This window comes from Macaca mulatta, chromosome 6 (genome assembly GCF_049350105.2).
Source record: "Macaca mulatta isolate MMU2019108-1 chromosome 6, T2T-MMU8v2.0, whole genome shotgun sequence".
NCBI lineage: Eukaryota > Metazoa > Chordata > Mammalia > Primates > Cercopithecidae > Macaca > Macaca mulatta.
The window spans coordinates 182025433-182052297 of NC_133411.1; the positions used below are offsets into that span (position 1 = coordinate 182025433).

At 46.4% G+C, this 26865-nt stretch overlaps 1 protein-coding gene across 1 annotated transcript; it reads left to right on the plus strand.

The window, feature by feature from the left end:
- Positions 1-1669: 1669 nt before the first annotated feature.
- Positions 1670-22799, plus strand: BNIP1 (BCL2 interacting protein 1). Its single transcript, XM_001096579.5, has 6 exons — positions 1670-1769; positions 4032-4124; positions 11272-11363; positions 16326-16427; positions 17525-17643; positions 22140-22799. Exons 1-6 carry the CDS (start codon positions 1686-1688, stop codon positions 22334-22336), a joined length of 687 nt encoding a protein of 228 aa, XP_001096579.1. The 5' UTR covers positions 1670-1685; the 3' UTR covers positions 22337-22799.
- Positions 22800-26865: the final 4066 nt, after the last annotated feature.

Consider the following 26865-nt stretch of genomic DNA (forward strand, 5'->3'; position numbering starts at 1 on the left):
GAGTTTGGATTGACATAATCCCTAGGAAGAGCAATTTGGTAATACGTCAGAATTTTTAAATGCATATATCCTTTGACCTAGCAACTCCATTTGCTGTGGGCAAGTCATTATTCCTCTCTGCCCCGTTTTTATCTCACAGAGTTGTGAGACTTAAGCGAGACACACATGAAGCACTTAGTACAAAGTTCCTGGCACATAGGAAGTGCTCCCAAAATGTTGGCTAGTAGTAGAATAACAGCAGCTAACGGGCACTGAGATCTTACCATATGCCACATTAGCACACTGTGCTTGGTGCTTTTCATGTATTATCTCATTTAATTATCCAATCTGTGAAGTAGGTGCTATTGATTATCACCAGTTAGCCTCTGAGGAGACTGAAGCACAGGCATGCAGTGCTGTGGACAGGATTTGAGCCCAGGCAGATGCCAAGCCTGGGATACACTGCCTCTCTATTAGGTGCAGTGGGGTGATGAATACCTTACGAGAGGGTGTGTAGAGGCCTGTAGGAACACAGACAAGCACAGAGCCCTGCTTACAACAGGTGGGAGCCATATTGATTTTTTGGGGAAAAGATGGCTTTCAGTAGAGGCTGTGCCACTTTCAAGATAGGTAATCTTGCGACAGGGTTGATTGGTGGTTATTTTAATCTACTTTCAGCTCATCTCCTGAAGTGTGATACTAGTGTAGTGCAATTTCAAGGGTGGTTGTGAGGATTAAGAGAGATGAACATTCAGGTCCTAAGCATTTAGGTCCTCACAATCTATTCTTGCTGAAGTGACCTGAACAAAAGCAGATGGAGTGGGGTCGAGTCGGGGAAAAGCTTTCCAGGGAGAGGGAACACCACATTCTAAGGCTACACATCCAGAAAGAGCTTGAGCAATCCAGGAAGGGCGCAGGGTGGGGTGGCTGATGACCTTGAGGACCAGCTAAGAAACTTGGATTATTTACTAACAAAAATAAAAGAGCCACCATTTGTTGAGGGTTTCCTCTGACATTTCCATCAAAACTACGTAAATCCATCAAAACTACGTAAATCCATCAAAACTACCCCAGCAAGGTAGATTTAATAAATCCAGTTGTATACAAAAGGGAACCACCAGAAGCCATAGAAGGGCTGCATACAGGGAGGCGACTTGATCAATTTCGTGTTTTACAAAGATCCCTCAGATCATGTGTTGGAGTGATAGGAAGTACTCTACTGACTCTACTGAACTCCATACTTTAAAAAATACATAACATTTATCATTTTCTCTTTTACTCCACAATTTATACTCACTGTAGAAAATATTAAAAATATAAGAAAGTTTGAAGAAACAAAAAATTGTCACTTGTACTTTCCAGAGACATCTCAATTGATACTTTTCTTCCAGTCTTTTTTTTCTATGCAAAAAATACATAGTTATTAGAATGCCTGACAGAAGGAAGATGGAAAGAGACCACTGTGAAGCATTATTGATATTCCCTCTTCTCTTCCTCTCCATGGTATTAAGGCCATACCAAGAGGAGAGGCTGATTTCCCTACACGTGTCAGGGAAAGTCCCAACTCTGCGGCAGGGACCCAAGCTTGCCATTTTCGCCGGTCTCTAGGGGGCGCTGCCCCGAGACTGGGCGGGGAGGGCGAGAAGGCGGTGCGAAAACGCGTTTGAACTTGGGCCCTGCCGCCGCCCGTAACCGGCGTCCCCAACATGGCGGCTCCCCAAGATGTCCACGTCCGGATCTGTAACCAAGAGATTGTCAAATTTGACCTGGAGGTGAAGGCGCTTATTCAGGTACTGATCCCGGGACCCCTGCCAGGCTCCAGCAGCCCTAACCCAAGCTCTGCTGGTCTGTGAGCTCGGTAGTGTCACTCCCGAACTTTCCCCACTTGGTTTCCCAGGCCACCGGCTCCGCCCCATGACCGGCTACCCGCCCTGGTCCCCATTTGGTTGTGTCCCCGTGACTGCTGGCCTTGATCCTTTTTCCGGGTGCCGCCGGATCGCCCATCTCCAGAGCACCCAACTGTTCTCCGCCCCTGACCCAGCTACTGCTTCGAGGCTCGGCTTTGCCACTTCCACTTGCAGTCCTGGTCGTCGCTCCGCCCCTGACCTCCTCACAACCTACCTGCCACCCTGCTTGGCCCCGCCCTCTGACGCTGCTTCCCCATTCTCTGGTAGCGCCCGGTAGGCAGCTAGCCCCGCCCCCTGCTGGCCAGCTCCCCTGGCATCCAAGGGCACCTGGCTCGGGAGGCACCAGGTGAAACGAATGTAACCTGGACCGTAGTTGTGATTTTATGCTTGAGGAAATCGAATACGGCGCCAAGGCCTAGGTTAGAAGGCAGGCCTGGGTCAATGGCAAAACTGGGACCTGGACTGGGAAAGTCAACCTAGGAATAACACCTTAGAGTGTTACCCCGTTTGAACAGAGAGGAAATGAGGTGTTTTCGCCTTAAGCCATTTAAGGGTAGAGGTAAAATAAACGAGTTGACGTAGACAAGAATTAGGAATGTAGACACGGTTCCATGAGTTTAGCAAAAAGAAACCAAGAGTTTTAAACCTTGTTTTTTTGTTTTGTTTTGTTTTGTTTTTTGTTTTTGTTTGTTTTTGAGACGGAGTCTCGCTCTGTCGCTCAGGCTGGAGCGCAGTGGCGCGATCTACTCACTGCAAGCTCTGCCTCCCGGCTTCATGGCATTCTCCTGCCTCAGCCTCCCGAGTAGCTGGGACTACAGGGGCCCGCCACCACGCCCAGCTCATTTTTGTATTTTGTTTAGTAGAGACGGGGTTTCGCCGTGTTAGCCAGGATGGTCTTGATCTCCTGACTTCGTGATTTGCCCGCCTCGGCCTCCCAAAGTGCTGGGATTACAGGTGTGAACCACTGCGCCCGGCCTAAACCTTGGTTTTTAAAGCAAATCATTTTCAACAAAGTCACTAAACATTAGATGTAGACTCAGAGTTTGTAACGAGGGGTGGCAAAAAGTGCAGGAAAGTAGGGCTCCCCAGATAAACCAGATGCAGAATAAACCAAATTAGATGCAGAATAAACAAATATGGTGCAAAGAAGTGTGATTAAATTAATAACCAGAGAAAAAGTGAAATTTGATGCAGATATTTAAAACTTCTCGAACTTCACTTCTCTGATGTATACATTACAAAACTTCTGGGCCAGTTATAGAAAAATAAACTTAGGTTTCATACAAATGAAATCACATTTTCACATAATCTAAATTGCTTAGGCACCCTTCTGTACTCTTTCTAACATTTGGGTTCTTGTGATTGCTGATGAGAAAGATTGATTATAGCTGGATGTAGTGCACCCTTACTGTGTTCCAGCAGCTCTGCTAAGTGCTTTACATACACACATAATCTATGATGTTCTCTGAGGTAAGTAGGGTTGTGATGAGGAAACTGAGACACAGAGAATTTAAATAACTTTCCAGGTAACTTTACACAGCTAATAAGTTGCTACAGCCAGGATTCGAATCCACATGGTCTGTCTCCAGAGCCTGCTCTGAAAACTGGCACCAGTAATTCTGAATGTCCAGCAACAGATTCTAAATCTGCCCTTAAACATGTTTATATAAACACTCTAAATATCACTGACGGTTTGTAAAATCACACTGAAAAAGTTAATCTCATCATATGAGGCCAGATCTTTAAACATCCTCATCTTACAAGTTGAAAGGATCTAAGGTTCTAAAGTTATAGTATTACTTTCGCATGTCCATTCTTGTTGGGCATATAAGCTGTTTTAAGCTTTTTCATACTGGCCAGGTAATGTTTTGTTAAAATTTAGGCACTAAAAATTAGGTCAAAGCAGTTGTGTTTCTTTCTAGGCTTTTATATTAATTCAACATTAATCTAAAGAGGAATGAGAAAAATGCCAATGATAATGTTTTTGCTTGTGTTGCAGAGGTAAACAGCAAAGATCAGGATGAATTATAGTCAGTATCAGTACATTAATATTAGTTGGTCTAAACCAACTCTCTCACTGTATGGATGGTGTCATTTCATTTCATTGCCTTAAGAAAGGCCTTTCATCTGTTCAATGTCTCCTAGGATATCCGTGATTGTTCAGGACCCTTAAGTGCTCTTACTGAACTGAACACTAAAGTAAAAGAGAAATTTCAACAGTTGCGTCACAGAATACAGGTGGGTATTCTCAGAACTGAGATGCTGAGTATCTGTCAATGAAGGGGGCTCAGTCCTGGGTGTATCCTCTGCTTGAGAGCCGTCTGGGTTCTTCAAACACCAGCTGATGGGAGCAGTAAACACTTAAGACAGTGAGGGTGACTCTGTACTAACCTGCTGTCCAGGTAAAAACGAGAAACTTTTGCGTGCAGAACACTGCCAGCTGTGTCAACAAGTGGATGGCAGGAACACCATTATCCTTGGAATTTTTGAAACCCTGAGGCCACTTCAAATACTTTCTCTTCTCTACCTTCTTTCTACCCTATTCATTTGTTCACTACCTCAATCCATCACACTCCTGGGTTTTGTTTTTTTTTTTTTTTAATGCTGTTACTTTGCTCAGCATCTTCCTTATTTCAGTAGTCACCAGTCACATCATGTACACATTCAATATGCCTGAATTCAACTGTGGTATATGTGCTGTCTCAGAAAACACTAGAGGGTGACAAGTAGCAGTTTCGTTTGTTTGTTTTATTTATTTCATGTTTTATTCTTATTACACTGGGCTGGGCAAAGGGTTGTGTACCACTGTATAGATCATGTTATTCTGTTGCTTTCATTTTTGAAAATGAAAATGAGGCCAGTAGTTTGAGAACAGCCTGGCCAACATGGCAAAACCCCATCTCTACTAAAAATGCAAAAATTAGCTGGGCATGGTGGCACATGCCTGTAATCCCAGCTACTTGGGAGGCTGACGCAGGAGAATCACTTGAACCCAGGAGGCAGAGGTTGAAGTGAGCTGAGATCATGCCACTGCACTCTAGCCTGGGTGACAGAGCAAGACTCTGTCTCAAAAAAAGACCAATTTTTTTTTTTTTTTTTTTAATAGAGATGGAGTCTCACTATGTTGCTTGGGCTGGTCTTAAGCTCCTGGGCTCAAGCAATCCTCCTGCCTCAGCCTCTGAAAGTGCTGGGATTACAGGCATAAGCCCAGACTATTGTGTTGCCTTCAGACAGAATTGGGATTTGGGTTCTAATTGTTTCCAAGTTCAGGATCTAGATCAGAATCAGACGACAAAGACCACTGTTTTGTGGGTCTAGGGGCTGCTGAGAAAAAGCCAGGAAACAGGTATAGAGCTGACTATGGAGGGCTCATGTTTCAAGGCTCCCATCTGGGCATCCAAGGATCCTGCATGCAGCTCATAGGTAGAGGGGCCCACAGCAGCCCCTCAAAGTAAAACAGGGATGGCACAGGCCTAGAGCTGGAACTCAGGAGTTGGAAGGATGACTGCGTCTGTACACCTAAAAAGATGTTGTCCATCTGTATCCTGGAATCCTGTGTAGGCCCTCTCCATGAGGACAGGAACAGGGTTGGCTCCTTGGCCTCTAGTTGGCCTCATGAGTAGTCCAGTAAAAGTCCTACAAACTTGTCATTATCTGGAGACATTCCTGCCAGCTCCTCTTCATGCCCCTCTACTTGAAACACTAGGCAGTTGCTTTATATTGTTCATGATTCTTCTTCCTCAGTTCTTTAAATTTGAGATAATTGCATTCTTTTAAGAAACTCTGGATCTCCTGGTCACTCCAAGGGTTGATTACTGTTCTGATGGTTTTTCTGGTTTCTTGGTTTCTTCTTCCTTCTTTATTTCCTGAGGGTTTTCTAGTAATTTCAGTCTGATGTCTTAGGTTCTCCATTTTTATCCCTGAGTTTCCTGAGTTTTGTCCTGGGATTGTTCTCATCACAGCCACAGGACCTAATGTTGGGTTGGCAGAGAACTAGCACTTACTCTGCCCTAATGGGATCCAGGAGAGTCAGGAGGTACTCTGAGTGTGGAAACTTGCTTGCTCCTCTAGACTTCTGGAGGTCTCTTAGAAGTAGCAGTTTGAATAGTGGAGATGTTTCCACTGCTGTGCCTTCAGTGAGGGTGAGGTGGGTATCATGGATCTGCCCATCTGTATTAGTCTGTTTTCATGCTGCTGATAAAGACATACCTGAGACTGGGAAGAAAAAGAAGTTTAGTGGACTTCTGACATGGCTCGGGAGGCCTCACGATCATGGCAGAAGGCAAAGAGGAGCAAGTCACATCTTACATGGATGGCGGCAGGCAAAGAGAGAGCTTGTGCAGGGAAACTCCTGTTTTTAAAACCATCAGATCTCATGAGACTCATTCACTATCATGAGAATAGTGCAGGAAAGACCCACGTCTATAAGTCAGTCACCTTCCACCAGGTTCCTCCCATGACATGTGGGAATTGTGAGAGTTACAATTCAAGATGAGATTTGGGTGGGGACACAGCCAAACCATATCACCATCCCTGGATAGGTCTTGTGGCACCTGGTCTTGTGGTATTGGGGTTTTGTATTGGGCCTTTCTTGCATTGCTATAAAGAAATACCTGAGGCTGGTAATTTATTTTAAAAAGTGAGTTAAGCTGGCTTATGGTTCTGTGGGCTGTATGGGAAGCATAGCAGCATCTGCTTCTGGGGAGGCTTCAAGAAGCTTCCGGTCATGGCAGAAGGCAAAGAGGGAGCAGGCATGTCACATGACAAAAGCAGGAGCAAGAGAGAGAGAGATTGAGTGAGAGCTCACTTATCATTAAGAGGATGGCTTATGCCATTCATGAGGGATCCATCCCCATGATCCAGACACCTCCCACCAGGCCCTACCTCCAACACTGGGGATTACCATTCAGCATGAGATTTGGGCAGGGACAAATATTCAGACTATATCAGGTCTAAAGACTTGTGCTTTTTTGGCCAGCACAGTGGCTCACTCCTGTAATCCCAGCACTTTGGGAGACCAAGGCAAGTGGATCACTTGAGGCCAGGAGTTCAAGACCAACCTAGTCAACATGGTGAACCTCCGTATCTGCTAAAAATACAAAAATTAGCTGGGTATGGTGACCCGTGCCTGTAATCCCAGTTGTTTGGGTGGCTGAGGCATGAGAATTGCTTGAACCTGGGAGCTGGAGGTTGCACTGAGCCGAGATTGTGCCACTGCACTCCAGCCTCAGTGACAGAGCAAGACCCTGTCTCAAAAAAAAAAAAAAAAAAAAAATTGTGCTTTTCATATAACATGGCCCCCAAAGCCCACCAGCAACTCTGTTTTTGCTTAACAGAGGTAGACAGTCTGTTCTAAAGCTGGTAGAAAAGCTGGCCAATTGGACCTCTGAGAAACAGGATGTCTGTGTCCTGTGTTTTGCCTACCTAAGAGATTTTCAAGAGCAATTTTGAAAATGTGCAATTTTTGCTATTGGAGTTAATTATAGAATTTCAGCAGCGTCACCATACCTAGCTGACCTCTTCCTGCCTCCATCTTCAGTACTGATTTAATCATCTTAATTTTTTATTTTTGAAAGGATGTTGCTTTTACATGTTTTATATATGTGTCTGTATTTGTATATATCAACATTCAGTGAAAAGTCTCAGTTATGCCCCAGTTTTGTTTTCTGTTCCCCTCTTCCAAACAGGTAGTCACTTTTGTTACTTATATATCACTCAAGTTTCTCTACCCAAATATTTAAAAAGACAAATTTCTTTTTTTAAATTTCTTTTCTTTTTTTTTTTTTTTTTTTTTGAGTTGGAGTCTCACTCTGTCGCCCAGGCTAGAGTGCAGTGGCGCGATCTCGGGTCACTGCAAGCTCCGCCTCCCGGATTCATGCCATTCTCCTGCCTCAGCCTCCTGAGTAACCGGGATTACAGGTGCATGCCACCACGCCTGGCTAATTTTTCAGATTTTTAGTAGAGACGGGGTTTCACTGTGTTAGCCAGGCTGGTCTCAATCTCCTGACCTTGTGATCCGCCTGCCTCAGCCTCCCAAAGTGCTGGGATTACAGGCGTGAGCCACCGCGCCTGGCCATTAAGTATAATTTTATTATACGTATATTATACGTATATTGGAAATCTTTCCATTTCAGTAATTAGAGACTGTCCTCATTTTTCTTTTTCGTTTTCTTTTTTTTTTTTTGAGACAGGGTCTTGGGCTGTCACCCAGTCCAGAGTGCAGTGGTACAATCTCAGCTCACCACAGCCTTGACTTTCCAGGCTCAAGCGATTTTCCTCCTGCCTCAGTCCCCCAAATAGCTGGGACTGCAGCCGCTCGCCACCTCCCTCTGCCAGCTAATTTGTGTATTTTTTATAGAGATAGGGTTTTGCCATGTTGCTCAGGCTGGACTTGGACTCCTGGACTTGAGCAATTGCCCACCGTGGGCTCCCAAAGTGCTGGGATTACAGGCGTGAATCACCGTTCTTGGCCTCTCATTCTTTTCTAAATAGCTGTCTTTTTTTTTTTTTTTTTTTTTTTTTTTTTTTTTTTAGCCAGTTCTCTATCAAAGGGCATTCATTTGAACTGCTTCCACTTTTTTTTTAAGCTAACTTATTCCTTGACAGACTTTTCTTCAACTCAGCATGACTTCAACTCTCCAACTATACCTGTTACCTTCAGTATGAGTATTTTTATGTTCTTTTTAAATATCTGGGTGCTCACCCAGTGTTTATTTCCTTCACTAATTAAAATGACCTCAGGAATACGTTTACATTTACATATTTATGATGGCACCTAGTAGGGACCTAATAAGCACATGGCCGGTAAATGAATAACCCCATCCCAGTTTCAATCTGCATTTCTTAAGTATTTACATACTCTTTTTATACCTGGAAATAAATACAAGATTCCTGTTTGTTTGCCATTTTTAGCTTTTATTTGAATGTCTTTTTTGTGTGTTTCAAACAAGATTGTGTGATACTAGAGAACTGGCCTCATATCCTCAAAATCGTGTGTTCGGCACATGGTAAATCTCGGGCATTGACTGTGTGTAAGTATCTGTGTGTTTGTCTTTGTACATAGAGCTCTCAAACTGGAATTTGAGAGCTACTCGACCCCGCCATTCCTTTCTCCCGAACTATCACTGGTTCTCTTTGACAGAACTTCCAGGCAATCTTTCATGAGTAAATTGTACATTTCTCCCCCTTTTTAATCTCTCCCTTTTTCCCATGCATTCGTTCTTCCATTCAATGACTCAGTGCCCAGTATGTGCTGGGCACAAGGAATATATGTAGTGAATAATGTGAGATACAGCTCTGCTTATTCATAAAATTTACATTCTTTTTTTTTTTTTGAGATGGGCACAAGGAATATATGTAGTGAATAATGCGAGATACAGCTCTGCTTATTCATAAAATTTACATTCTTTTTTTTTTTTTTTTTTTTGAGATGGAGTCTCGTTCTGTTGCCCAGGCTGGAGTGCAGTGGCATGATCTAGGCTCACTGCAATCTCCGCCTCCCGGGTTCGCGCCATTCTCCTGCCTTAGCCTCCCGAGTAGCTGGGACTATAGGTGCCTGCCACCACGCCTGGCTAATTTCTTTTTGTATTTTTAGTGGAGACGGGGTTTCACTGTGTTAGCTAGAATGGTCTCAATCTCCTGACCTCCTGATCCACCCGCCTCCGCCTCCCAAAGTGCTGGGGTTATAGGCATGAGCCACCACACCCGGCCTGTATAATTTACATTCCAATAGGAAATACAGATTTTTAAACAAATAATTATGAAAATAATTGATGACATTTGCAAAACTTTTCCAATTCACAGTTGATTATTTCTTTTATTCTCTACCTCAGCAATATTTGGGGGCATAAATTGAAAGTCATCTCTGAGCTATTGAAATGGTGGATACACAAACTTGTTCCAAACCAGCATGTGCAAATTGATACGTAAATAAGTAAATTAGTATAATTGAGCAAATACATTGATATTTCAGATCAATAGCGTGATTGAAGCTAGAACCTGTTTTAATTTGTAAACCAAAAAATGTGAATGGTGTAATGCTATCTTTAATTATAGTCCCTCTGATGGTTCTCTTATCTGAAGTTCTTGGGGTTTAATACTTCTGGGTATGTCTGCTGACCCTCACTTATGGTAGTTTATTTCCTCGGCGTTTGGTTATTTTGGACTGTGAGCACTCATCTTCAGCAGACCTCATCTGAGGGACTTTGTGCGGCTGGGTCGAGGCCAAGTCTCTACAGAGCATTAGCTTCCCGCCAGGTCTCCTGGGATGATCACAAGTCTGAGAACACTTTTTTTTTTTTTTTTTTTTGAGATGGAGTCTCTATCTGTTGCCCAGGCTAAAGTGCAGTGGCGCAGTCTTGGCTCACTGCAAGCTCCGCCTCCGGGATTCACGCCATTCTCCTGCCTCAGCCTCCCCAGTAGCTGGGACTACAGGTGCCCACCACCACGCCCGGCTAGTTTTTGGTTTTTTTAGTTGAGATGGGATTCCACCATGTTAGCCAGGATGGTCTCGATCTCCTGGCCTCATGATCTGCCCACCTTAGCCTCCCAAATTGCTGGGATTACAGGCGTGAGCCATCATGCCCAACCGAGAACACTTTTTATGTTAATTTCTCTTCATGGAGTTTCATGAACCACTCAGGGAAGATAAATTGAACCCTAGATCAGTGGGAGGAGCAGCTCCCTGGTTGGTTATAAATTCTCAGGGGAGATTTTTTTTTAACCCCTCTATTTGGAAGTCATAGCAAAAAAAAGGCAGGCATCCATGTTTTCACTCTGTGCTGGTAGATGCACATTTTTCTAGACTATTTTCCTGTGTCTGTAACTTTTCATGGGTTTTGGATTTGTGGTGATCTCGGTTCATCTTCCCAACCTCAGCCTCAGATGGCCCAAGGCTTCATTTTTCTGTCCCTACATGAGCTTTCAAACCTTCAAGTGCTCAAACTGCCTATTACTCGTCTTTAATGAAATAGGCACAGAAATTGCGAGTATCTGGAAATGAACAGCAGTTTGATATTTTAATGGTATCTAAGTGTGGGATCAGTGTGCTTATATTTCGTCATTGTTTTTCTTTTCGTTTCGGGCCTGCCCTTGGTGACAGGAGCAGCAGCTCTGACGCCAGGGTAGCCGTGCATACTCCCAGGCTGACTGTTCCAGCTGTTGTTCCCTTCTCACTTTTGGGCCATAGGGGTTTTCCTTACTTTCTTGCAGACTTCGCTATGGATTTAAAAGGATGTGTGTTATATGTTACCTAGCATTCTGAGGTGTTCTGTTTTAAAAGGGTGCTTCAAGTGCTATTGTGTGCCCTTGGCAGAAATAGAAATGTTCCTCTGTTTTCATGTTGACTTTTGAAATCATTTTAACATGGAGTTATTTTTCCTCAAAGGACCTGGAGCAGCTGGCTAAAGAGCAAGACAAAGAGTCAGAGAAACAACTTCTACTACAGGAAGTGGAGAATCACAAAAAGCAGATGCTCAGGTAGGCAGGGCCTCCCCCCGCCAGCGGCCTCTGCTGGCTCACTTGTTCCCTGTGAGCCTTGCACGTGTATTTGCCTGACTTACTGGTGTTTTTTTTGAGGGACAGTGTCGCGCTCCATGACCCAGGCTGGAGTGCAGTGGTCTGATCTTGGCTCACTCCGCCCTGTGCCTCCCGAGTTCAAGCAAGTCTTCTGCCTCAGCCTCCTGAGTAGCTGAGATTACAGGCACCCGCCATCACCCCTGGCTAATTTTTGTATTTTTAGTAGAGACAGAGTTTCGCTATGTTGGCCAGGCTGGTCTGTAACACTGGCTTCATGTGATTCACCCACCTCAGCCTCCCGAAGTGCTGGGATTACAGGTGTGAGCCACCGCACCCGGCTGATTGCGTCAGTTGCACACGGGTGGAATGTTCTCTCCCAATCAGTAATTCTCAAGTGGGGGCGAGTGGGGAAGGGATAAATAGGGCCTATCTGAGCAGGTGGAGCTGTGCCTAGTGCACAAAAGCATATTTAACATTATACTGTATTGTGTATTTTAACCAAAAAATATGATTGCTTTTGTAATACAGGGTCATTTTTTTAATCTAAGGATAATTGGTATCAGAAAAAAATCTACAGAAAGAAAACCTGCTTAAGGTGGACCACAATTTAGAAGGTTTTGAGTGGGATGCTCTCTAAAAAAAAAAAAAAAAAAGCAACAAAAACCGTAAATTAAACAAAATTGAGATCAAAAGATAAAACCAACTTTGAGGTTGTAATTGCAGGTGTGTGCTAATCCTTGATTATATAATTATAGCGATATGCCATTTCTTGTTATTGAATTGGGAGAGGTTTAACTTTTCTGATGAAATTGTCAGACAACATGAAACAGTATCTTTCCCTTCACATTTGACTTTTGTAGCAATCATAAAGAGGGTTTTTCCAATTATCTTTGAGGTATTCAAATCATTCTCTCTCTTTTTTAAAAATTTATTTTTGGCCGGGTGTGGTGGCTCATGCCTGGAATCCCAGCACTTTGGGAGGCAGAGGTGGGCAGATCACGAGGTCAGGAGTTCAAGACCAGCTTGATCAACATGGTGAAACGATGTGTCTATTAAAAATACAAAAGGCCGGGCACGGTGGCTCAAGCCTGTAATCCCAGCACTTTGGGAGGCCGAGACGGGCGAATCACGAGGTCAGGAGATCGAGACCATCCTGGCTAACACGGTGAAACCCCGTCTCTACTAAAAAATACAAAAAACTAGCTGGGCGAGGTGGCGGGCGCCTGTAGTCCCAGCTACTCGGGAGGCTGAGCCAGGAGAATGGCGTAAACCCGGGAGGCAGAGCTTGCAGTGAGCTGAGATCCGGCCACTGCACTCCAGCCTGGGCGACAGAGCGAGACTCCGTCTCAAAAAAAAAAAAAAAAAAAAAAAAAAAAATTAGCTAGACGTGGTGGTGGGCACCTGTAATCCCAGCTACTCAGGAGGCTGAGGCAGGAGAATTGCTTGAACCCGGGAGGCAGAGGTTGCAGTGAGCTGAGATCGCTGCACTCCAGCCTGGGTGACAGAGTGAGGCACCATCTTAAAAAAAAAAAAAAATTTATTTTTAAAAAATTAAATTTTAGAAATGAGGTCCCGCTCTGTTGCGCAGTCTGGAGTGCAGTCGTAGCTGACTGCAGCCTTGAATTCCTAGGCTCAAGCGATCCTCTCACCTCAGCTTCCCAAGTAGTTGGGACTACAGGCACACTGCACTGTGCCTGGCTAGATCATTCTCTTTTGAAACCCCTGCTAAGTCGTCATTCATATGGGTTTTCTCTTTGTCTCTTGTTCACTGGTCTGCCTCTGCCAGATCTGTATTTGTGGCTTTGCGTCTGATTTGAGCAATTTGCCAGCATCATCTTCCCTGAAAGCAGCTGTGTATGTAACAGTCAGCTGTCAGGAGGACACCGATTGGCAAAAACACAGGCACGGGGAGGCCAGTGTAAGCAGAGGGAGGGCTGTATGAGTGGTGGGCAGTGATCCAGGGCTTGGCTGTTTCGCGATTACTTTATGTTATGATGGCTTTTGCTTTCCTGAGCCACCAAGCCTACTCAGATTATAAACACTGAGTACAGAGGAGCCCTTGTATTAAGTATAGTAAGTTATGCCAGACACGCTCAGCTTAGCATGGGTTTTAAAGCTGGGAATGGCCATCCATGATGTGGCATTACAGGCCAGAACAGAGAAAGCTGTCAATCTATACTTTGGGGCTGGGTGCAGTAGCTCACACCTATAATCCCAGCACTTTGGGGGCTGAGGCAGGAGGACTGCTTAAGCCCAGGAGTTTAAGACCATCCTGGGCAACAAAGCAAGACCCCATCTATTAAAAAAAAAATTAGCTGGGGGCATGGTGATGTGTGCCTATAGTCTCAACTACTTGGGAGGCCAAGGCAGGAGGGCAATGGGCTTGGGAGGTCAAGGCTACAGTGAGCCGTGATCATTCTGCTGCACTCTAGCCCTAGGAGACAGAACGAGACCCTGTCTCTTTTCTTTTTTTTTTTGAGACAGAGTCTTGCTCTGTCGCCCAGGTCGGAGTGCAGTGGCGCAGTTTTAGCTCACTGCAAGCTCCACCTCCCGGGTTCACGCCATTCTCCTGCCTCAGCCTCGTGAGTACCTGGGACTACAGGGGATCACCACCACACCCGGCTATTTTGTTGTATTTTTAGTAGAGACGGGGTTTCACCGTGTTAGCCAGCATGGTCTTGATCTCCTGACCTTGTGATCCGCCCGCCTCGGCCTCCCAAAGTGCTGGGATTACAGGTGTGAGCCACCGTGCCCGGCTGACCCTGTCTCAAAAAAAAAAAAAAAAAAACAAGAAAAAAAAAAGAAAAAACTTTGGCAGTTGAAACAGTAGTTGTGCTTGCTTGGGTCATCATGCTTGTCACACCATACAGTGAGTATCTGTTTGCTTGTCTTTTTCCCAAATGAATGTGCGGTGGTAGAGGAGAGGTACAGACCCTTCCTTCATCTCTGGATCCCAGGGCCCTGCAGAACCCCCTTGCAAACCGTTTCAAATGTAATGGATTCTTTAAAGTGGCAGGTGTGAAACGGCGGAGGAGGTGCTCATTAAGACCTTCAGCAGGCCGGGCGCGGTGGCTCACGCCTGTAATCCCAGCACTTTGGGAGGCCGAGGCGGGCGGATCACAAGGTCAGGAGATCGAGACCACGGTGAAACCCCGTCTCTACTAAAAATACAAAAAATTAGCCGGGCGCGGTTGTGGGCGCCTGTAGTCCCAGCTACTCGGGAGGCTGAGGCAGGAGAATGGCGTGAACCCGGGAGGCCGAGATCGCGCCACTGCACTCCAGCCTGGGCGACAGAGCGAGACTCCGTCTCAAAAAAAAAAGACCTTCAGCATAGAGGTGCTATTAGAAAACCACCCTGTCAGTTCATGTACTCTGTGTTTTGAGTTTTGAGTATTTCCAAAGATTAGCACGATTGGTTTGAGCTGGCTGCATAAGAGTTCTGAAGTATGAGTTTGATTCTTAGACTCAGTTAGCTTTTTCATAGTCTATCAACAATTGTCACATTTCTTTTTTTTTTTTTTGAGATGGAGTCTCACTGTCATTGCCCAGGTTGGAGTACAGTGGCACGATCTTGGCTCACTGCAACCTCTGCCTCCCAGGTTCAAGTGGTTCTCCTGCCTCAGCCTCCCGAGTAACTGGGATTATAGGCACTTGCCATCATGTCCAGCTAATTTTTGTATTTTTAGTAGAGACAGGGTTTTACCATGTTGGCCAGGCTGGTCTTGAACTCCTGACCTCAAGTGAGCCACCTGCCTTGGCCTCTCAAAGTGGGATTACAGGCGTCAGCCACTGCGCCCAGTCAACTGTCACATTTCTAACTCCAGGAAGCTGTTCACCAACTTTCCATTATCACCCACAAGTTAGTGCAAGTGACAAATGTAGATCAGCTGTGTCAGTCAGGGCTCTGCTAATCCATCATGTTTCTGTCGTTCATGATTGGTCTGTAGTACGGAAAGAACAACAAACCTTGAAGAAATATTTTGAAAGATTGGCTTCTTGTGTTTTTGTTTTGTTTTTTTTTTCTTGAGACAAGGTCTTACTCTGTCACCCAGGCTAGAGTATAGTGGTACCATCATGGCTCACTGCAACCTCCACTTCCCAGGTTCAGGTGATCTTCCCTCCTCTGCCTCCTGGGTAACTGGGACTACAGGCATGCACCACCACCATGCCTGGCTAATTTTTTGTATTTTTGGTAGAGATGGGATTTCTCCATGTTGCCCAGGCTGGTCTCGAACTCCTGGGCTCAAGCAATCCACCTACCTTGGCCTCCCAAAGTGCTGTGATTACAGGCTTGAACCACTGTGCCTGGCCACCATTTTTCATTTCCTACAAACTATATTAACTCAGCAGCTGAAGGGCCAGAAATGGTTGTTCAAGATACTGGAGATGAGTAAGTCATGGTTCTCAAGGGATGGCACCAACTAATGCACAGGCCATAGCAGTACAGCCTTAGAAGCAACAGGACAGAAGAAGAGCCTGTGTGCCCAGATGGGAAGTTTGGATGTCTCCCTGAGTCCAGCCATTGCCCAGATGGGAAGTTTGGATGTCTCCCTGAGTCCAGCCATTGCCCAGATGGGAAGTTTGGATGTCTCCCTGAGTCCAGCCATTGTGGAGCTGTGCACAGAGGAGTGCCGTGTTCACAGCCCCTTGGGCTGACAGGGGTAGAGGGACAGCTACAGAACCTCCCCATGATGTTCTTCAGGGTCTGGTCAAGGGGTATCAGGACCTGAGCAAGAACAGTTGCTGGGGGACCAGGGGGAGGAAGTGGCAGGAGTTGGGATGGGCTCTGAAGGCCGTGCCTGGTGGCCTTCCCCCATGGTGGCCTTCCCCCTGGTGGCCTTTGTTGGTGGGAAGTGCTGTGAATTGAACTGACTTATGGCCTGGTGGAGTGGACACACTCACGCATGAACCTTCCAATTCCAGCAATCAGACCTCATGGAGGAAAGCTAATCTCACCTGCAAAATTGCAATCGACAATCTAGAGAAAGCAGAACTTCTTCAGGGAGGAGATCTCTTAAGGCAAAGGTACCTATTCTTTTATTTTTCTGGGCTCTGATAATAATAGATAACAATTGGCAAGGTGTACAACCCACTGTAGGAAACCCCCTCTTGTTTTCAGCTTGGTGTTTAATTTGATTATATAAGTAATTTTTTTTAAGTTTGAAAGAAATGCATACTTTTTTGTAGTAAATTGGTAAAGTATGAATTACAAAATTAAAATATCAATTTTTTTTTTTTTTTTTTCCCTGAGACGAAGTCTCACTCTTATAGCCCAGGCTGGAGTGCAGTGGCGCCATCTTGGCTCACTGCAACCTCTGCCTCCCGGGTTCAAGCGAGTCTCCTGCCTCAGCCTCCCGAGTAGCTGGGATTACAGTTGCGCGCGACTGCACCCAGCTAATTTTTTGTATTTTTAGTAGAGACGAGGTTTCACCATGTTGGCCCGGCTGGTCTTGAACTCCTGACCTCAGGTGATCCACCCACCTCAGCCTCCCAAAGTGCTAGGATTACAGGCGTGAGCCACCGTGCCCAGCCAAAAATATCGAATCTTATTACTCATGAACATTTTGATATATTCCCGCCCTCATTTTTACTTCTTCTACATTTCTTACAAAGTCAAAATTGTACCAAACAAAAAATTCATATTCTGCTGTTTCAGCACAAGAGTTGCTCATTTAAAAAAAAACTTTTTAAGCCTAATTCTGACAGTACATAGTATGTAGATTGTATGTTAATACAATCCCCTATGTGTGTTTGCATTTCTAATGTTTCAGGAGTGTAAGTAATACACCAGGGTACGTCTTAGAACATAAGGCTTTATGTGCATTTTGGATGTCTCCTTTGGAGGGATTTCCAGGGATGAGATGATTGAGTCAAAGGAATGAACATTACCAAGGCTCCTAAATTGGCAAATTGCTTTACAGAAGGCAGCACTGGTTTATGTTCCTACTAGCAGTCCACAGGGGCATGGGTCTCAGCATACCCTTTCCAGCATTGAATGTGATCATTTAAAATATATATACTAATTGGATAGGTAAAACATGAGATCTCATTTGGATATGGGGCCTTCTTGCAGGGAGGCTTTTGTTGACATTCCTCCCCTTTCTCTTCCTCTGAACTTTTAGGAAAACCACCAAAGAGAGCCTGGCCCAGACATCCAGTACCATCACTGAGAGCCTCATGGGGATCAGTAGGATGATGGCCCAGCAGGTCCAGCAGAGCGAGGAGGCCATGCAGTCTCTAGGTAAAGCCGGGCCTGGAGCAGGAAGCTTCTCCCAGAGACACTGCTCTAGGGCCCTTGTCCCAGCACCTCCACTCTGGGCTCCTCCACCACAGCCCACACGAAGTTCACTGACTTGGGTGGCTTCTCCCTCATGAGATGACTTGACACCGTGGTCTTATCCAGAGTGGGATGTGCTGCTCGTATTTCTCTCTTTTTTTTTTTGAGATGGAGTTTCTCTCTTGTTGCCCAGGCTGGAGTTCAAGCGATTCTCCTGCCTCAGCCTCCCGAGTAGCTAGGATTACAGGCATGCGCCACTACGCCCGGCTAATTCTGTATTTTTAGTAGAGACAGGGTTTCTCCATGTTGGTCAGGCTGGTCTCGAACTCCCAACCTCAGGTAATCTGCCCGCCTCAGCCTCCCAAAGTGCTGGGATTACAGGCATGAGATACTGCGCCCGGCCCATATTTCTATTTACTAGAAGACCCCACACCTCCATCAATGTTTCCTCAGGGGGAGCATTTGCAGGGGCCCATGTGAAAAGCAGAGGTCCCCAGCCCCTCTCCTAGAGAGGGTGTTGGCAGGGCTGGGTAAGGGGCCTGGGAGCCTGATTTTCAGTGAGGGCTCTGGGGACCCATATGGCCTGGCAAGTTTGGGAATCGTTGCTTCAAGAGATGTTTGGTGAATCAGCTGCTGGTAGGACTGCTAGGACCTCAGTTTACAATTATACTCCCCAGCGTTATTTTTCCTATGAGTTCCTTTTAAAAGATGTGAATCACAGGCTACAGGAGAGGCTGCTTGAGGCCATCTGGTTTCCTCCAATAGTTTTCCCAGAGTGTCTCCTCTGTGACGCAGAAGGACATCAGCCCTCTCCAGGGTCCTTCAGTATAAGACAACAGAAAAAGGGTGTTTACTCCTTGAAACACTTTTGGAAAATTGCACACATGGACAAAAGTAGAAAGCATGGTATCCTGAATCCCCTGAGCCCTGAGCCCATTACCCCAGCCAGTCTCATTTCAGTTCTACCCTCAGCCCGTCCCCCATCTGGATTATTTTGAAGGAAATCCCAGACATCGTCCATAAATATCTCAGTACAGCTCTCTAAAAGATAAGGGACTCTTTGGGGAAAAAGCAGAAACAACCCCGTAACTACAATACCATGATCACCCCTAGAAATTATAATTTTGAACCACTTTTTTTTTTTCAGTGTGCCAAATAGGCAGAAGCAAAAGAAAAGCAAGCAGGTGACCCCAAGGTCACTCCTTGGGTTTGCAACTTACCTGAACATTTGGGCTCGGAACCAGCCAGGGGCTTCCTCTCCGTGTGTGCTTGGAGAGAGAGGGAGCAGGGAGACAACTTGGCCTCTGAGTCCAGGGCTTTTTTTTTTTTTGAAACGGAGTCTCGCTCTGTCGCCCAGGGTGGAGTGCAGTGGCGCCATCTCGGCTCACTGCAAGCTCCGCCTCCTGGGTTCCCGCCATTCTCCTGCCTCAGCCTCCCGAGTAGCTGGGACTACAGGCACCGCCACCACGCCCGGCTAATTTTTTGTATTTTTAGTAGAGACGGGGTTTCACCGTGTTAGCCGGGACGGTCTCTATCTCCTGACCTCGTGATCCGCCTGCCTGGGCCTCCCAAAGTGCTGGGATTACAGGCGTGAGCCACTGCGCCCAGCCGAGTCCAGGGCTTTTATGCTGTGGTGTGGTGACAGGATACCCCCTGCTAAGAGTGGGAAGGAGACACAAATGCTGGTGGCTCCTGGGGTGTTGAGAGGGTCCCTGTGTTCTCGGGGCCCATTTTGTAGAAGCGATAGCTATTGAAGAAAAGAGAAGAATACAGTTCTTAACCCCTTCCTTATGCCTCACAAATTCAGCTTGATTTAAAAGCCTACTAGGACCATAATTTTGAAACAAAAAGCTTATTAGGAATATGGTATCTGGAATTTGCTGTACAATTGCAGGAGTTGGGAGTTGTGGGAGAGGGGGACAGGATTTCAGAGGTTGGTGGTCCTTAGTTATGGGTGGTGGACACATGACATTTCATGATATCATGCTGTCTGCTTTGTGATGGTTCGAAATTCTCCGTAATAATAAAGTTTAAAAAGAAAGGCCTATTAGGTTTTTACTTAGCAAGACCTCAGGGTTTTGAAATCGCAGCAGGCAGGCGTGGAGAAAGCGGGCAGAGGAGGACTCCTGTTCTGTGTTTGTTTTTCTCCTTTTATCTGTCATTTTCAAAACGCTGCTGTGTTTCCTCTGATAATTTATCTTATTCACTTGTTAGCTTTTAATTTTGTGAAAAGGTAACACATACAACATAGAGAAGGGTAAAAACTCGAGCCCAGGACTGCCAGCAGAAACATAACAGGAGCCACATATGGAACTTTAAATTTTCTAGTAGGCACATTTTAAAAAGTAAAAAGAAACATAAGAAATTAATTTTAATAAAATAGTTTATTTAATCCATTATGTAAAATATTGTAATTTCAACATACAACTAATATTAAAAATTATTGAGATATTTTACATTCCTTTTTCTCTTTTTTGTTTTTTGAGAAGGAGTCTCGCTCTGTTGCCCAGGCTGGAGTGCAGTGGCGCCATCTCGGCTCACTGCAAGCTCCGCCTCCCAGGTTCACGCCATTCTCCTGCCTCAGCCTCCCGAGTAGCTGGGACTACAGGCACCCGCCACCACGCCCAGCTAATTTTTTGTATTTTTAGTAGAGACGGGGTTTCACCATGTTAGCCAGGATGGTCTTGATCTCCTGACCTCGTGATCTGCCTGCACCTGGCCCTTTTTCTCATATTAAGTCTTTGAAACATTGTGTGGATTTTGGCAAGGCACAGTGGCTCACACCTGTAATCACAGCACTTTGGGAGGCTGAGGCGGGTGGATCACCTGAGGTCAGGAGTTTGAGACCAGCCTGGCCAACATGGTGAAACCCCGTCTCTACTAAAAATACAGGAAGAAAATTAGCTGGGCGTGTGGTGCATGCCTGTAATCCCAGCTACTCGGGAGGCTGAGGCAGGAGAATCATTTGAACCCAGGAAGTGGAGGTTGTGATGAACCAAGATCATGCCACTACACTCCAGCCTGGATGACAGAGTGAGACTGCATCTCAAAAACAAACAAACAGGCCGGGCGCGGTGGCTCAAGCCTGTAATCCCAGCACTTTGGGAGGCCGAGGCGGGTGGATCACGAGGTCAGGAGATCGAGACTATCCTGGCTAACATGGTGAAACCCCGTCTCTACTAAAAATACAAAAAAAAACTAGCCGGGCGTGGTGGCGGGCGCCTGTAGTCTCAGCTACTTGGGAGGCTGAGGCGGGAGAATGGCGTGAACCCGGGAGGCGGAGCTTGCAGTGAGCCGAGATCATGCCACTGCACTCCAGCCTGGGAGACACAGCGAGACTCCGTCTCAAAAAACAAACAAACAAACAAACAAACAAACAAAAAAACATTTTGTGGATTTGACGCTCACTGACATCTCCATTTGGATTAGCCACGTTTTTCTATGCACAGCAGCCTTGCATGTCTAGGGGCTGCCATATTGGCCAGCACAGCTCTGGGCAGTACAAAAGGGACAGAGAAAAGGTCACTGTCTGTTCTGACCTCCAGCTGACCCCTACCTGCCAGCCCTCTGGTCCACTTCCCAGAGGCAACCAGTGTTACCAGTGTCTTTTTAAAAAAATATCTTGTGATCCTCCAAGCTTTTGTAACTTAAGCAAATGAAATACTATTTTATCTCCCTGTTTCTTACCTAAATGGAAACATTTCACAGGTGTTCCTTTACACTTTCCCTTTTCGCTCAACGTATTCTATTCAGTGGCTGTTCTGATGATGCCTCACTCTGTTTTGTGAGAGAATCTCGCCAGGTACACCTTCTACCCTCAGCGTCATGCCCAGATACCCATATTCAGAAATACATCTGACTCTGGGCACAATGATCCCTTAAGGGATATTGGCCTCTTCTTAGGTGTCACCTTCTTAAAGCTACAGCCAGTGTCCCTGGACTGAGGGACTGGTATGTGTGAGGGCTTAAGGCAGAGCCTGGCATACCCTTGCCCTTTTGAGATCCTGCAAAGAGCCAGTCTGGCCAGCAGATGTCCTAGAGGCCACACCTCACAGGTGGAAGGTTCTGGTGCGTTCGGCTGCTGCCCCAACACAGACCTCACAGTGCCCGCCCAAGATCCTCGGGTTGGTTTTATGGCTGGTGGTTCCCCTGAACAGCGTCCATCTGCTTCAGAGAGCTGAGGAGGTGGCTGGGGGAGCAAGCCTCTTCTGCCCTTCTCCCTGGTGACATTCACGTTCGAGGACTCCCAAACAAACCGCCTCACTCGCTCGAGCTGATGGGACCTGGGGAGGAGCCTTTCCTTGTCCGCTCCTTGGCTGGTCTCCACATGCTTTGATTCCAGCTCAGAGGAACTCGCTCGAGAATGCTGGTTTTTGTCAGCGTCCCAGCCAGCAGGGTGAGGTCTTTGGATCTTGAGCTGCAGTCTCTCTGAGTTAGGCCTCCTTCCTCTCTTGTTTCAGTCACTTCTTCACGAACGATCCTGGATGCAAATGAAGAATTTAAGTCCATGTCAGGGACCATCCAGCTGGGCCGGAAGCTTATCACAAAATACAATCGCCGGGAGCTGACGGACAAGCTTCTCATCTTCCTTGCGCTGGCTCTGTTTCTTGCTACGGTCCTCTATATCGTGAAAAAGCGGCTCTTTCCGTTTTTGTGAGATCCCAAAGGTGCCAGTTCTGGCCCTTTCAGCTCCTGTTTCAGGATCCTGGTTCCTGAGCTCTAGGCTGCCAAGCTGAGCCACACACCCCTCCATTTGTGCCACTTGCCTGCAGGTTGGATGGAACATAGTGCCCCACTTTTCCGCAAGTGGCTGGCTTGTAAAGGGTGAACAGAACCATGGGAGGGAGGCCTGTCATTGGGATGCCGCCCTGGGGACATAGGAACTGCCTCCTTCCCTCATCGTGCACTATGGGAGGCTGCGGCCACTCTGTGGGGCACTTAAAGTCCAGCCTCCAGGACCCGATGCCTCACCTGTCTCCCTCTCCCACCGTGCCCTTAAATGCCAGATCTGGTGGAGTGAAGAGAGAAGAGGTAGGAAGAAAGGTGATGAAAACTCCTGGTCATTCCTTGAATAAACTTGATTTTATTTAATAGAATAAAATGTATTGGATTTTGTAAGGTAGCCCTCTGAGAATGTGTGTTCCTCTTTCCTTTTTTCTTTTCTTTCTTTTTTTTTTTTTTTTTTGAGATGGAGACTTACTCTGTTGCCCAGGCAGGAGTGCAATGGTGCAATCCTGGGTCACTGCAGTCTCTGCCTCCTGGGTTCAAGAGATTCTCTTGCCTCAGCCCCCCAAGTAGCTGGGATTACAGGCATGCACCACCACACCCTGCTAATTTTTGTATTTTTATAGTAGAGATAGGGTTTCTCCATGTTGGCCAGGCTGATCTCAAACACCTGACCTCAGGTGATCCACCCGTCTTGGCCTCCCAAAGTGCTGGGATTACAGGTGTGAGCCACCAAGCCCGGCCCTCTTTTCTTGATGTCTGGATTTCTAGGACATGAACTTAGATTATTTATTCATTCATTCAACAAAGAATTATCATTATTAATTTTCTTTCTGTCGCCACCCAACAACAAGGAACTATTAAATAGCTGCCACGCACAGGGTGTTACAGACACTGCTGAACATTACAAATACATTGGTAAACCAGACGTGGTTCCTCCCTCAAGGAGGAACAGAAGGAGGCACAGAAATAAAATCTTCCAGACTATCAGGAAGGAGGGTCCAACAGCCCCTGTTCAACCAGGTGTAGTGAGTGATACCTCTAATCCCAGCATTTTGGGAGGCTGAGGCAGGATGATCACTTGAGCCTAGGAGTTCAAGACCAGCTGGGCAACATAGCAAGACCCTGTCTGTATTAAAACAACAACAACAACAACAACAAAAAACAGAAACAGAACAGAAAACAGCCCTTGTTGGAAGTGGCTCATACCAACATCTGAAAAGGTTGAGAGATGCCTTTCTCTACCACAGCAGCCTGGCCAGGCCTGGGGGTGTGCAGTGATTCGGGCTGGCACATGCCTTTCTCTCTGATGTCCAGAGCTAAGTATAACGAAGGAGGGAGAAGCTAGTGAGAAGCTGAGACTGTGAGCCCGAGTTCTGTCCAGGCCAGAGGGAGAGGGCCCAGGCTAGGCCAGCCCTAGAGGTGCTGTGTCTTTTGTGCTACAGGCCTGGCTGACCTCAAGCTTGAAATCCCAGCCTCCCCCACTATTTATAGCCCCAGAGGACTTGGGAGGGGCAGTGTGGAGGCTGAAGGGAAAGTGGAAATAACATGGACTTTGACCCTTGGCTCAAACACTTGGTTTTGAGATTTGGCTCCACTGCTAATGGACCGCAGGACCATTAGCAAGTTACCATATGTTGCTAAACCTCAGTTTTCCCATCTGTAAAATGGAGGAGATAGTCCATATGGGTCCTCATAGAGTCAACTTGAGAATGCAAAGAGAATATAAAGCAGCAAGTGTAGCTAGCTGTCTTCAGACCAGGCCTGCCATGGCGTTTCCAAATGCTGCCACCCCCAGGGCCCTGGGCACTGAGATTTTCTGCAGCTGACAGCAGAGGTGCTTCAGGAAAAGCTGGGCCAGGCACCAGCATTCTGTTAGAGGTGTTTGAGCAGAGGATGTCAAGAGTTATGGCCTCAGTTATAAAGTGGCAGATCATCATGGCACCAAGTTACAAAAACCTAGCTGCACATCTCAGACTAGCTTCATGAGTGGATTCTAAATACACACACACACACACACACACACACACACACACGCAAGCACAGATATTTTGTAGGCTGTATATCATCCTTAAACAATTCCTGGCCCCAAAAGACATTCACTGCAGATTGTGCACACATGTGTCTTATTTATAGTCAAATTAAAGCTGAGAATAAAGCACAGATGGGAAATTCCCACTCAGATTCCAGCTGTAAGTGCAGCAGATGGATGTTATCAAGTTAGGATTTTCTTGTCTTAACATTTTTCCTTACTGCTTCCCACTAATTGTCAACATCCTCCTCACAATATGGAATTGCGTGGGCTCTATATGGCCTAAAAATGCTCCCTTTGACACTGTATTCCTCTTTTACTTGCCTCCTTCTGAAAATAGAGTCAAATGTGACCCATTTTGAAATGTCATTGATAACAACATCTTGCAACCTCCATCAGCCACCAGGGTTAATCCTTCCCCAAAGCAGAGCGCGGCCCTCTCCGTGCTCAACCATGAGAGGGCAGTGTCCACATTTGCTCTACCGTCTTGCAGTGAGTGTGGTAATCTTCATCGATCCATTTGAAATGTTCTTTTGGATATATATGCACTGCATGTATATGTATATATGTACTGCATATGTATATGCAGTATATATATGTAGGTATCAGATTTTTTTTTTTTTGAGACGGAGTCTCAGTCTGTCACCCAGGTTGGAGTTCTGTGGCACTATCTCAGCTCACTGCAACCTCCGCCTCCTGGGTTCAAGCAGTTCTCTGCCTCAGCCTCCCGAGTAGCTGGGATTACAGGCACCAACCACCACGCCTGGCTAATTTTTTTTTTTGTATTTTTAGTAGACACTGGGTTTTACCATTTTGGCCAGGCTGGTCTTGAACTCCTGACCTCGTGATCCGCCTGTCTTGGCCTCCCAAAGTGCTGGGATTACAGGCGTGAGCCACCGCGCCTGGTCAGATTTTTTAAAACATAAATGTATGAAACTTACCTGTATTTTGTTTTTGGAATATGTTTCCTAAGTGGCCTTAATTTTCACTGTTAAACAGTAATGCAAGCTCAGATGCTCCATTTTTTTTTTTTTTTTTTTTTGAGTCAGGGTCTCGCTCTTTTGCCCAGGCTGGAGTGCAGTGGTGCGATAACGGCTCACTGCAACCTCTGTCTTTCAGGCTCAAGAGATCCTCCCACCTCAGCCAGCCTCCTGAGTAGCTGGGACTACAGGTGTGCACCACCACACCTGGCTAAGTTTTGTTTATTTTTTGTAGAGATGAAGTCTCACTTTGTTGCCCAGGCTGGTTTCAAACTCCTGGGCTCAAGCAATCCTTCTGCCTCAGCCTCCTAAAGTACTGGGATTACAGGCGTGAGCCACTGTGCCCAGCTCAGCTGTGACGTTTTGATGAGCTGACAGTCAAGGAGTTAAAGGTATGGAGCAGCCATCAAGAGATCTTTCATTCAAAAAGTATTTACTTAGCACCTACTATGTACCAGGCACTTGTGTTAGAGCTACACAGTGAACAAAACAAAGATTGTCTGTCGTCATGGAGCTTCTGGTGTATGGGGGATGGTGGGCAGATGATAACAATACCGGAAATAAGCGGTTTGGAAGAGTGGAGCTGATTGATGGCGATCTGGATGGAGAGGTGGGGGCAGGTTTGCAGTGTTAAGCAGAGTGGTCAAGGTTGGTCTCACTGGGGTAGGGTTTGAGCAAAGACTTGAGGCAGGGGAGGTGAGTCCTGGGGACAGTTGAGAGCAGAGGGTTCCTCACAGAGGGAGCAGCTAGAGCAAAGGTTGGGCAGGGCCACACTGGCACATCTGAGAAAGTCAAGCAAGGCTGCGTGGCAAGAGCTGAGTGTAGGGGCTCAGTGACCTCAGGATGACCTCCAACCTGGAGGCCATCTCCCGCCCCTACCCACCCTTTTCTTACCTCTCACAGTTGTTGGCCCTGTTGGGCATCGGTTCCTCCAGAAAGCTCCCCAGCTATGTGGTGCCACACTCTCTTGGCTTCCCTCTTACCTCTCTGGCAACTGCCCTCCTATTCAGGCTTAAATGCCTCAGATCTTGTTCTCTTTGTATCAAGGGCAAGGTCATCCATGTCCCTACCCATTGACCATATCTACAGGATGCTCAGCCATAATTCAAAAGTCGAATGTGCAGTGCAGCCCTCCCAGGCGAGCTCCAGACCCTGATCAGCTCCACTGCCCCATGGCTGCTGCTCCTCATCCGCCCCACGTTCCTCACCGCTCCCCACCCCACGGCCTTCCCGGGCTTCCCTGGCCTGCCTCCTAGTTTCCCCTTCTTGGGTCCCTGTTCCCTTCGTCCTGCTCATCTCCTTGAAACCTCTTTCCCACCAAACTAGGAGATGAGCATTCGCTTTCTTTGGACAGATTCGCATCAACCTTCTTCTGAAAAGAAGGCATCAATACATTGTGTTAGTGTATGTAGGTGGCTGAAAAGAGAGAGTGAGGCGAGTTCTGTGTTC

Excerpts from the sequence above, each read along its gene's own strand:
- BNIP1 (XM_001096579.5), top strand. The coding sequence starts at position 1,686 with ATGGCGGCTCCCCAAGATGTCCACGTCCGGATCTGTAACCAAGAGATT. Across the intron at positions 11,364-16,325 it reads CACAAAAAGCAGATGCTCAG|CAATCAGACCTCATGGAGGA; the intron begins GTAGGCAGGGCC and ends TTCCAATTCCAG. Across the intron at positions 17,644-22,139 it reads GGAGGCCATGCAGTCTCTAG|TCACTTCTTCACGAACGATC; the intron begins GTAAAGCCGGGC and ends CTCTTGTTTCAG.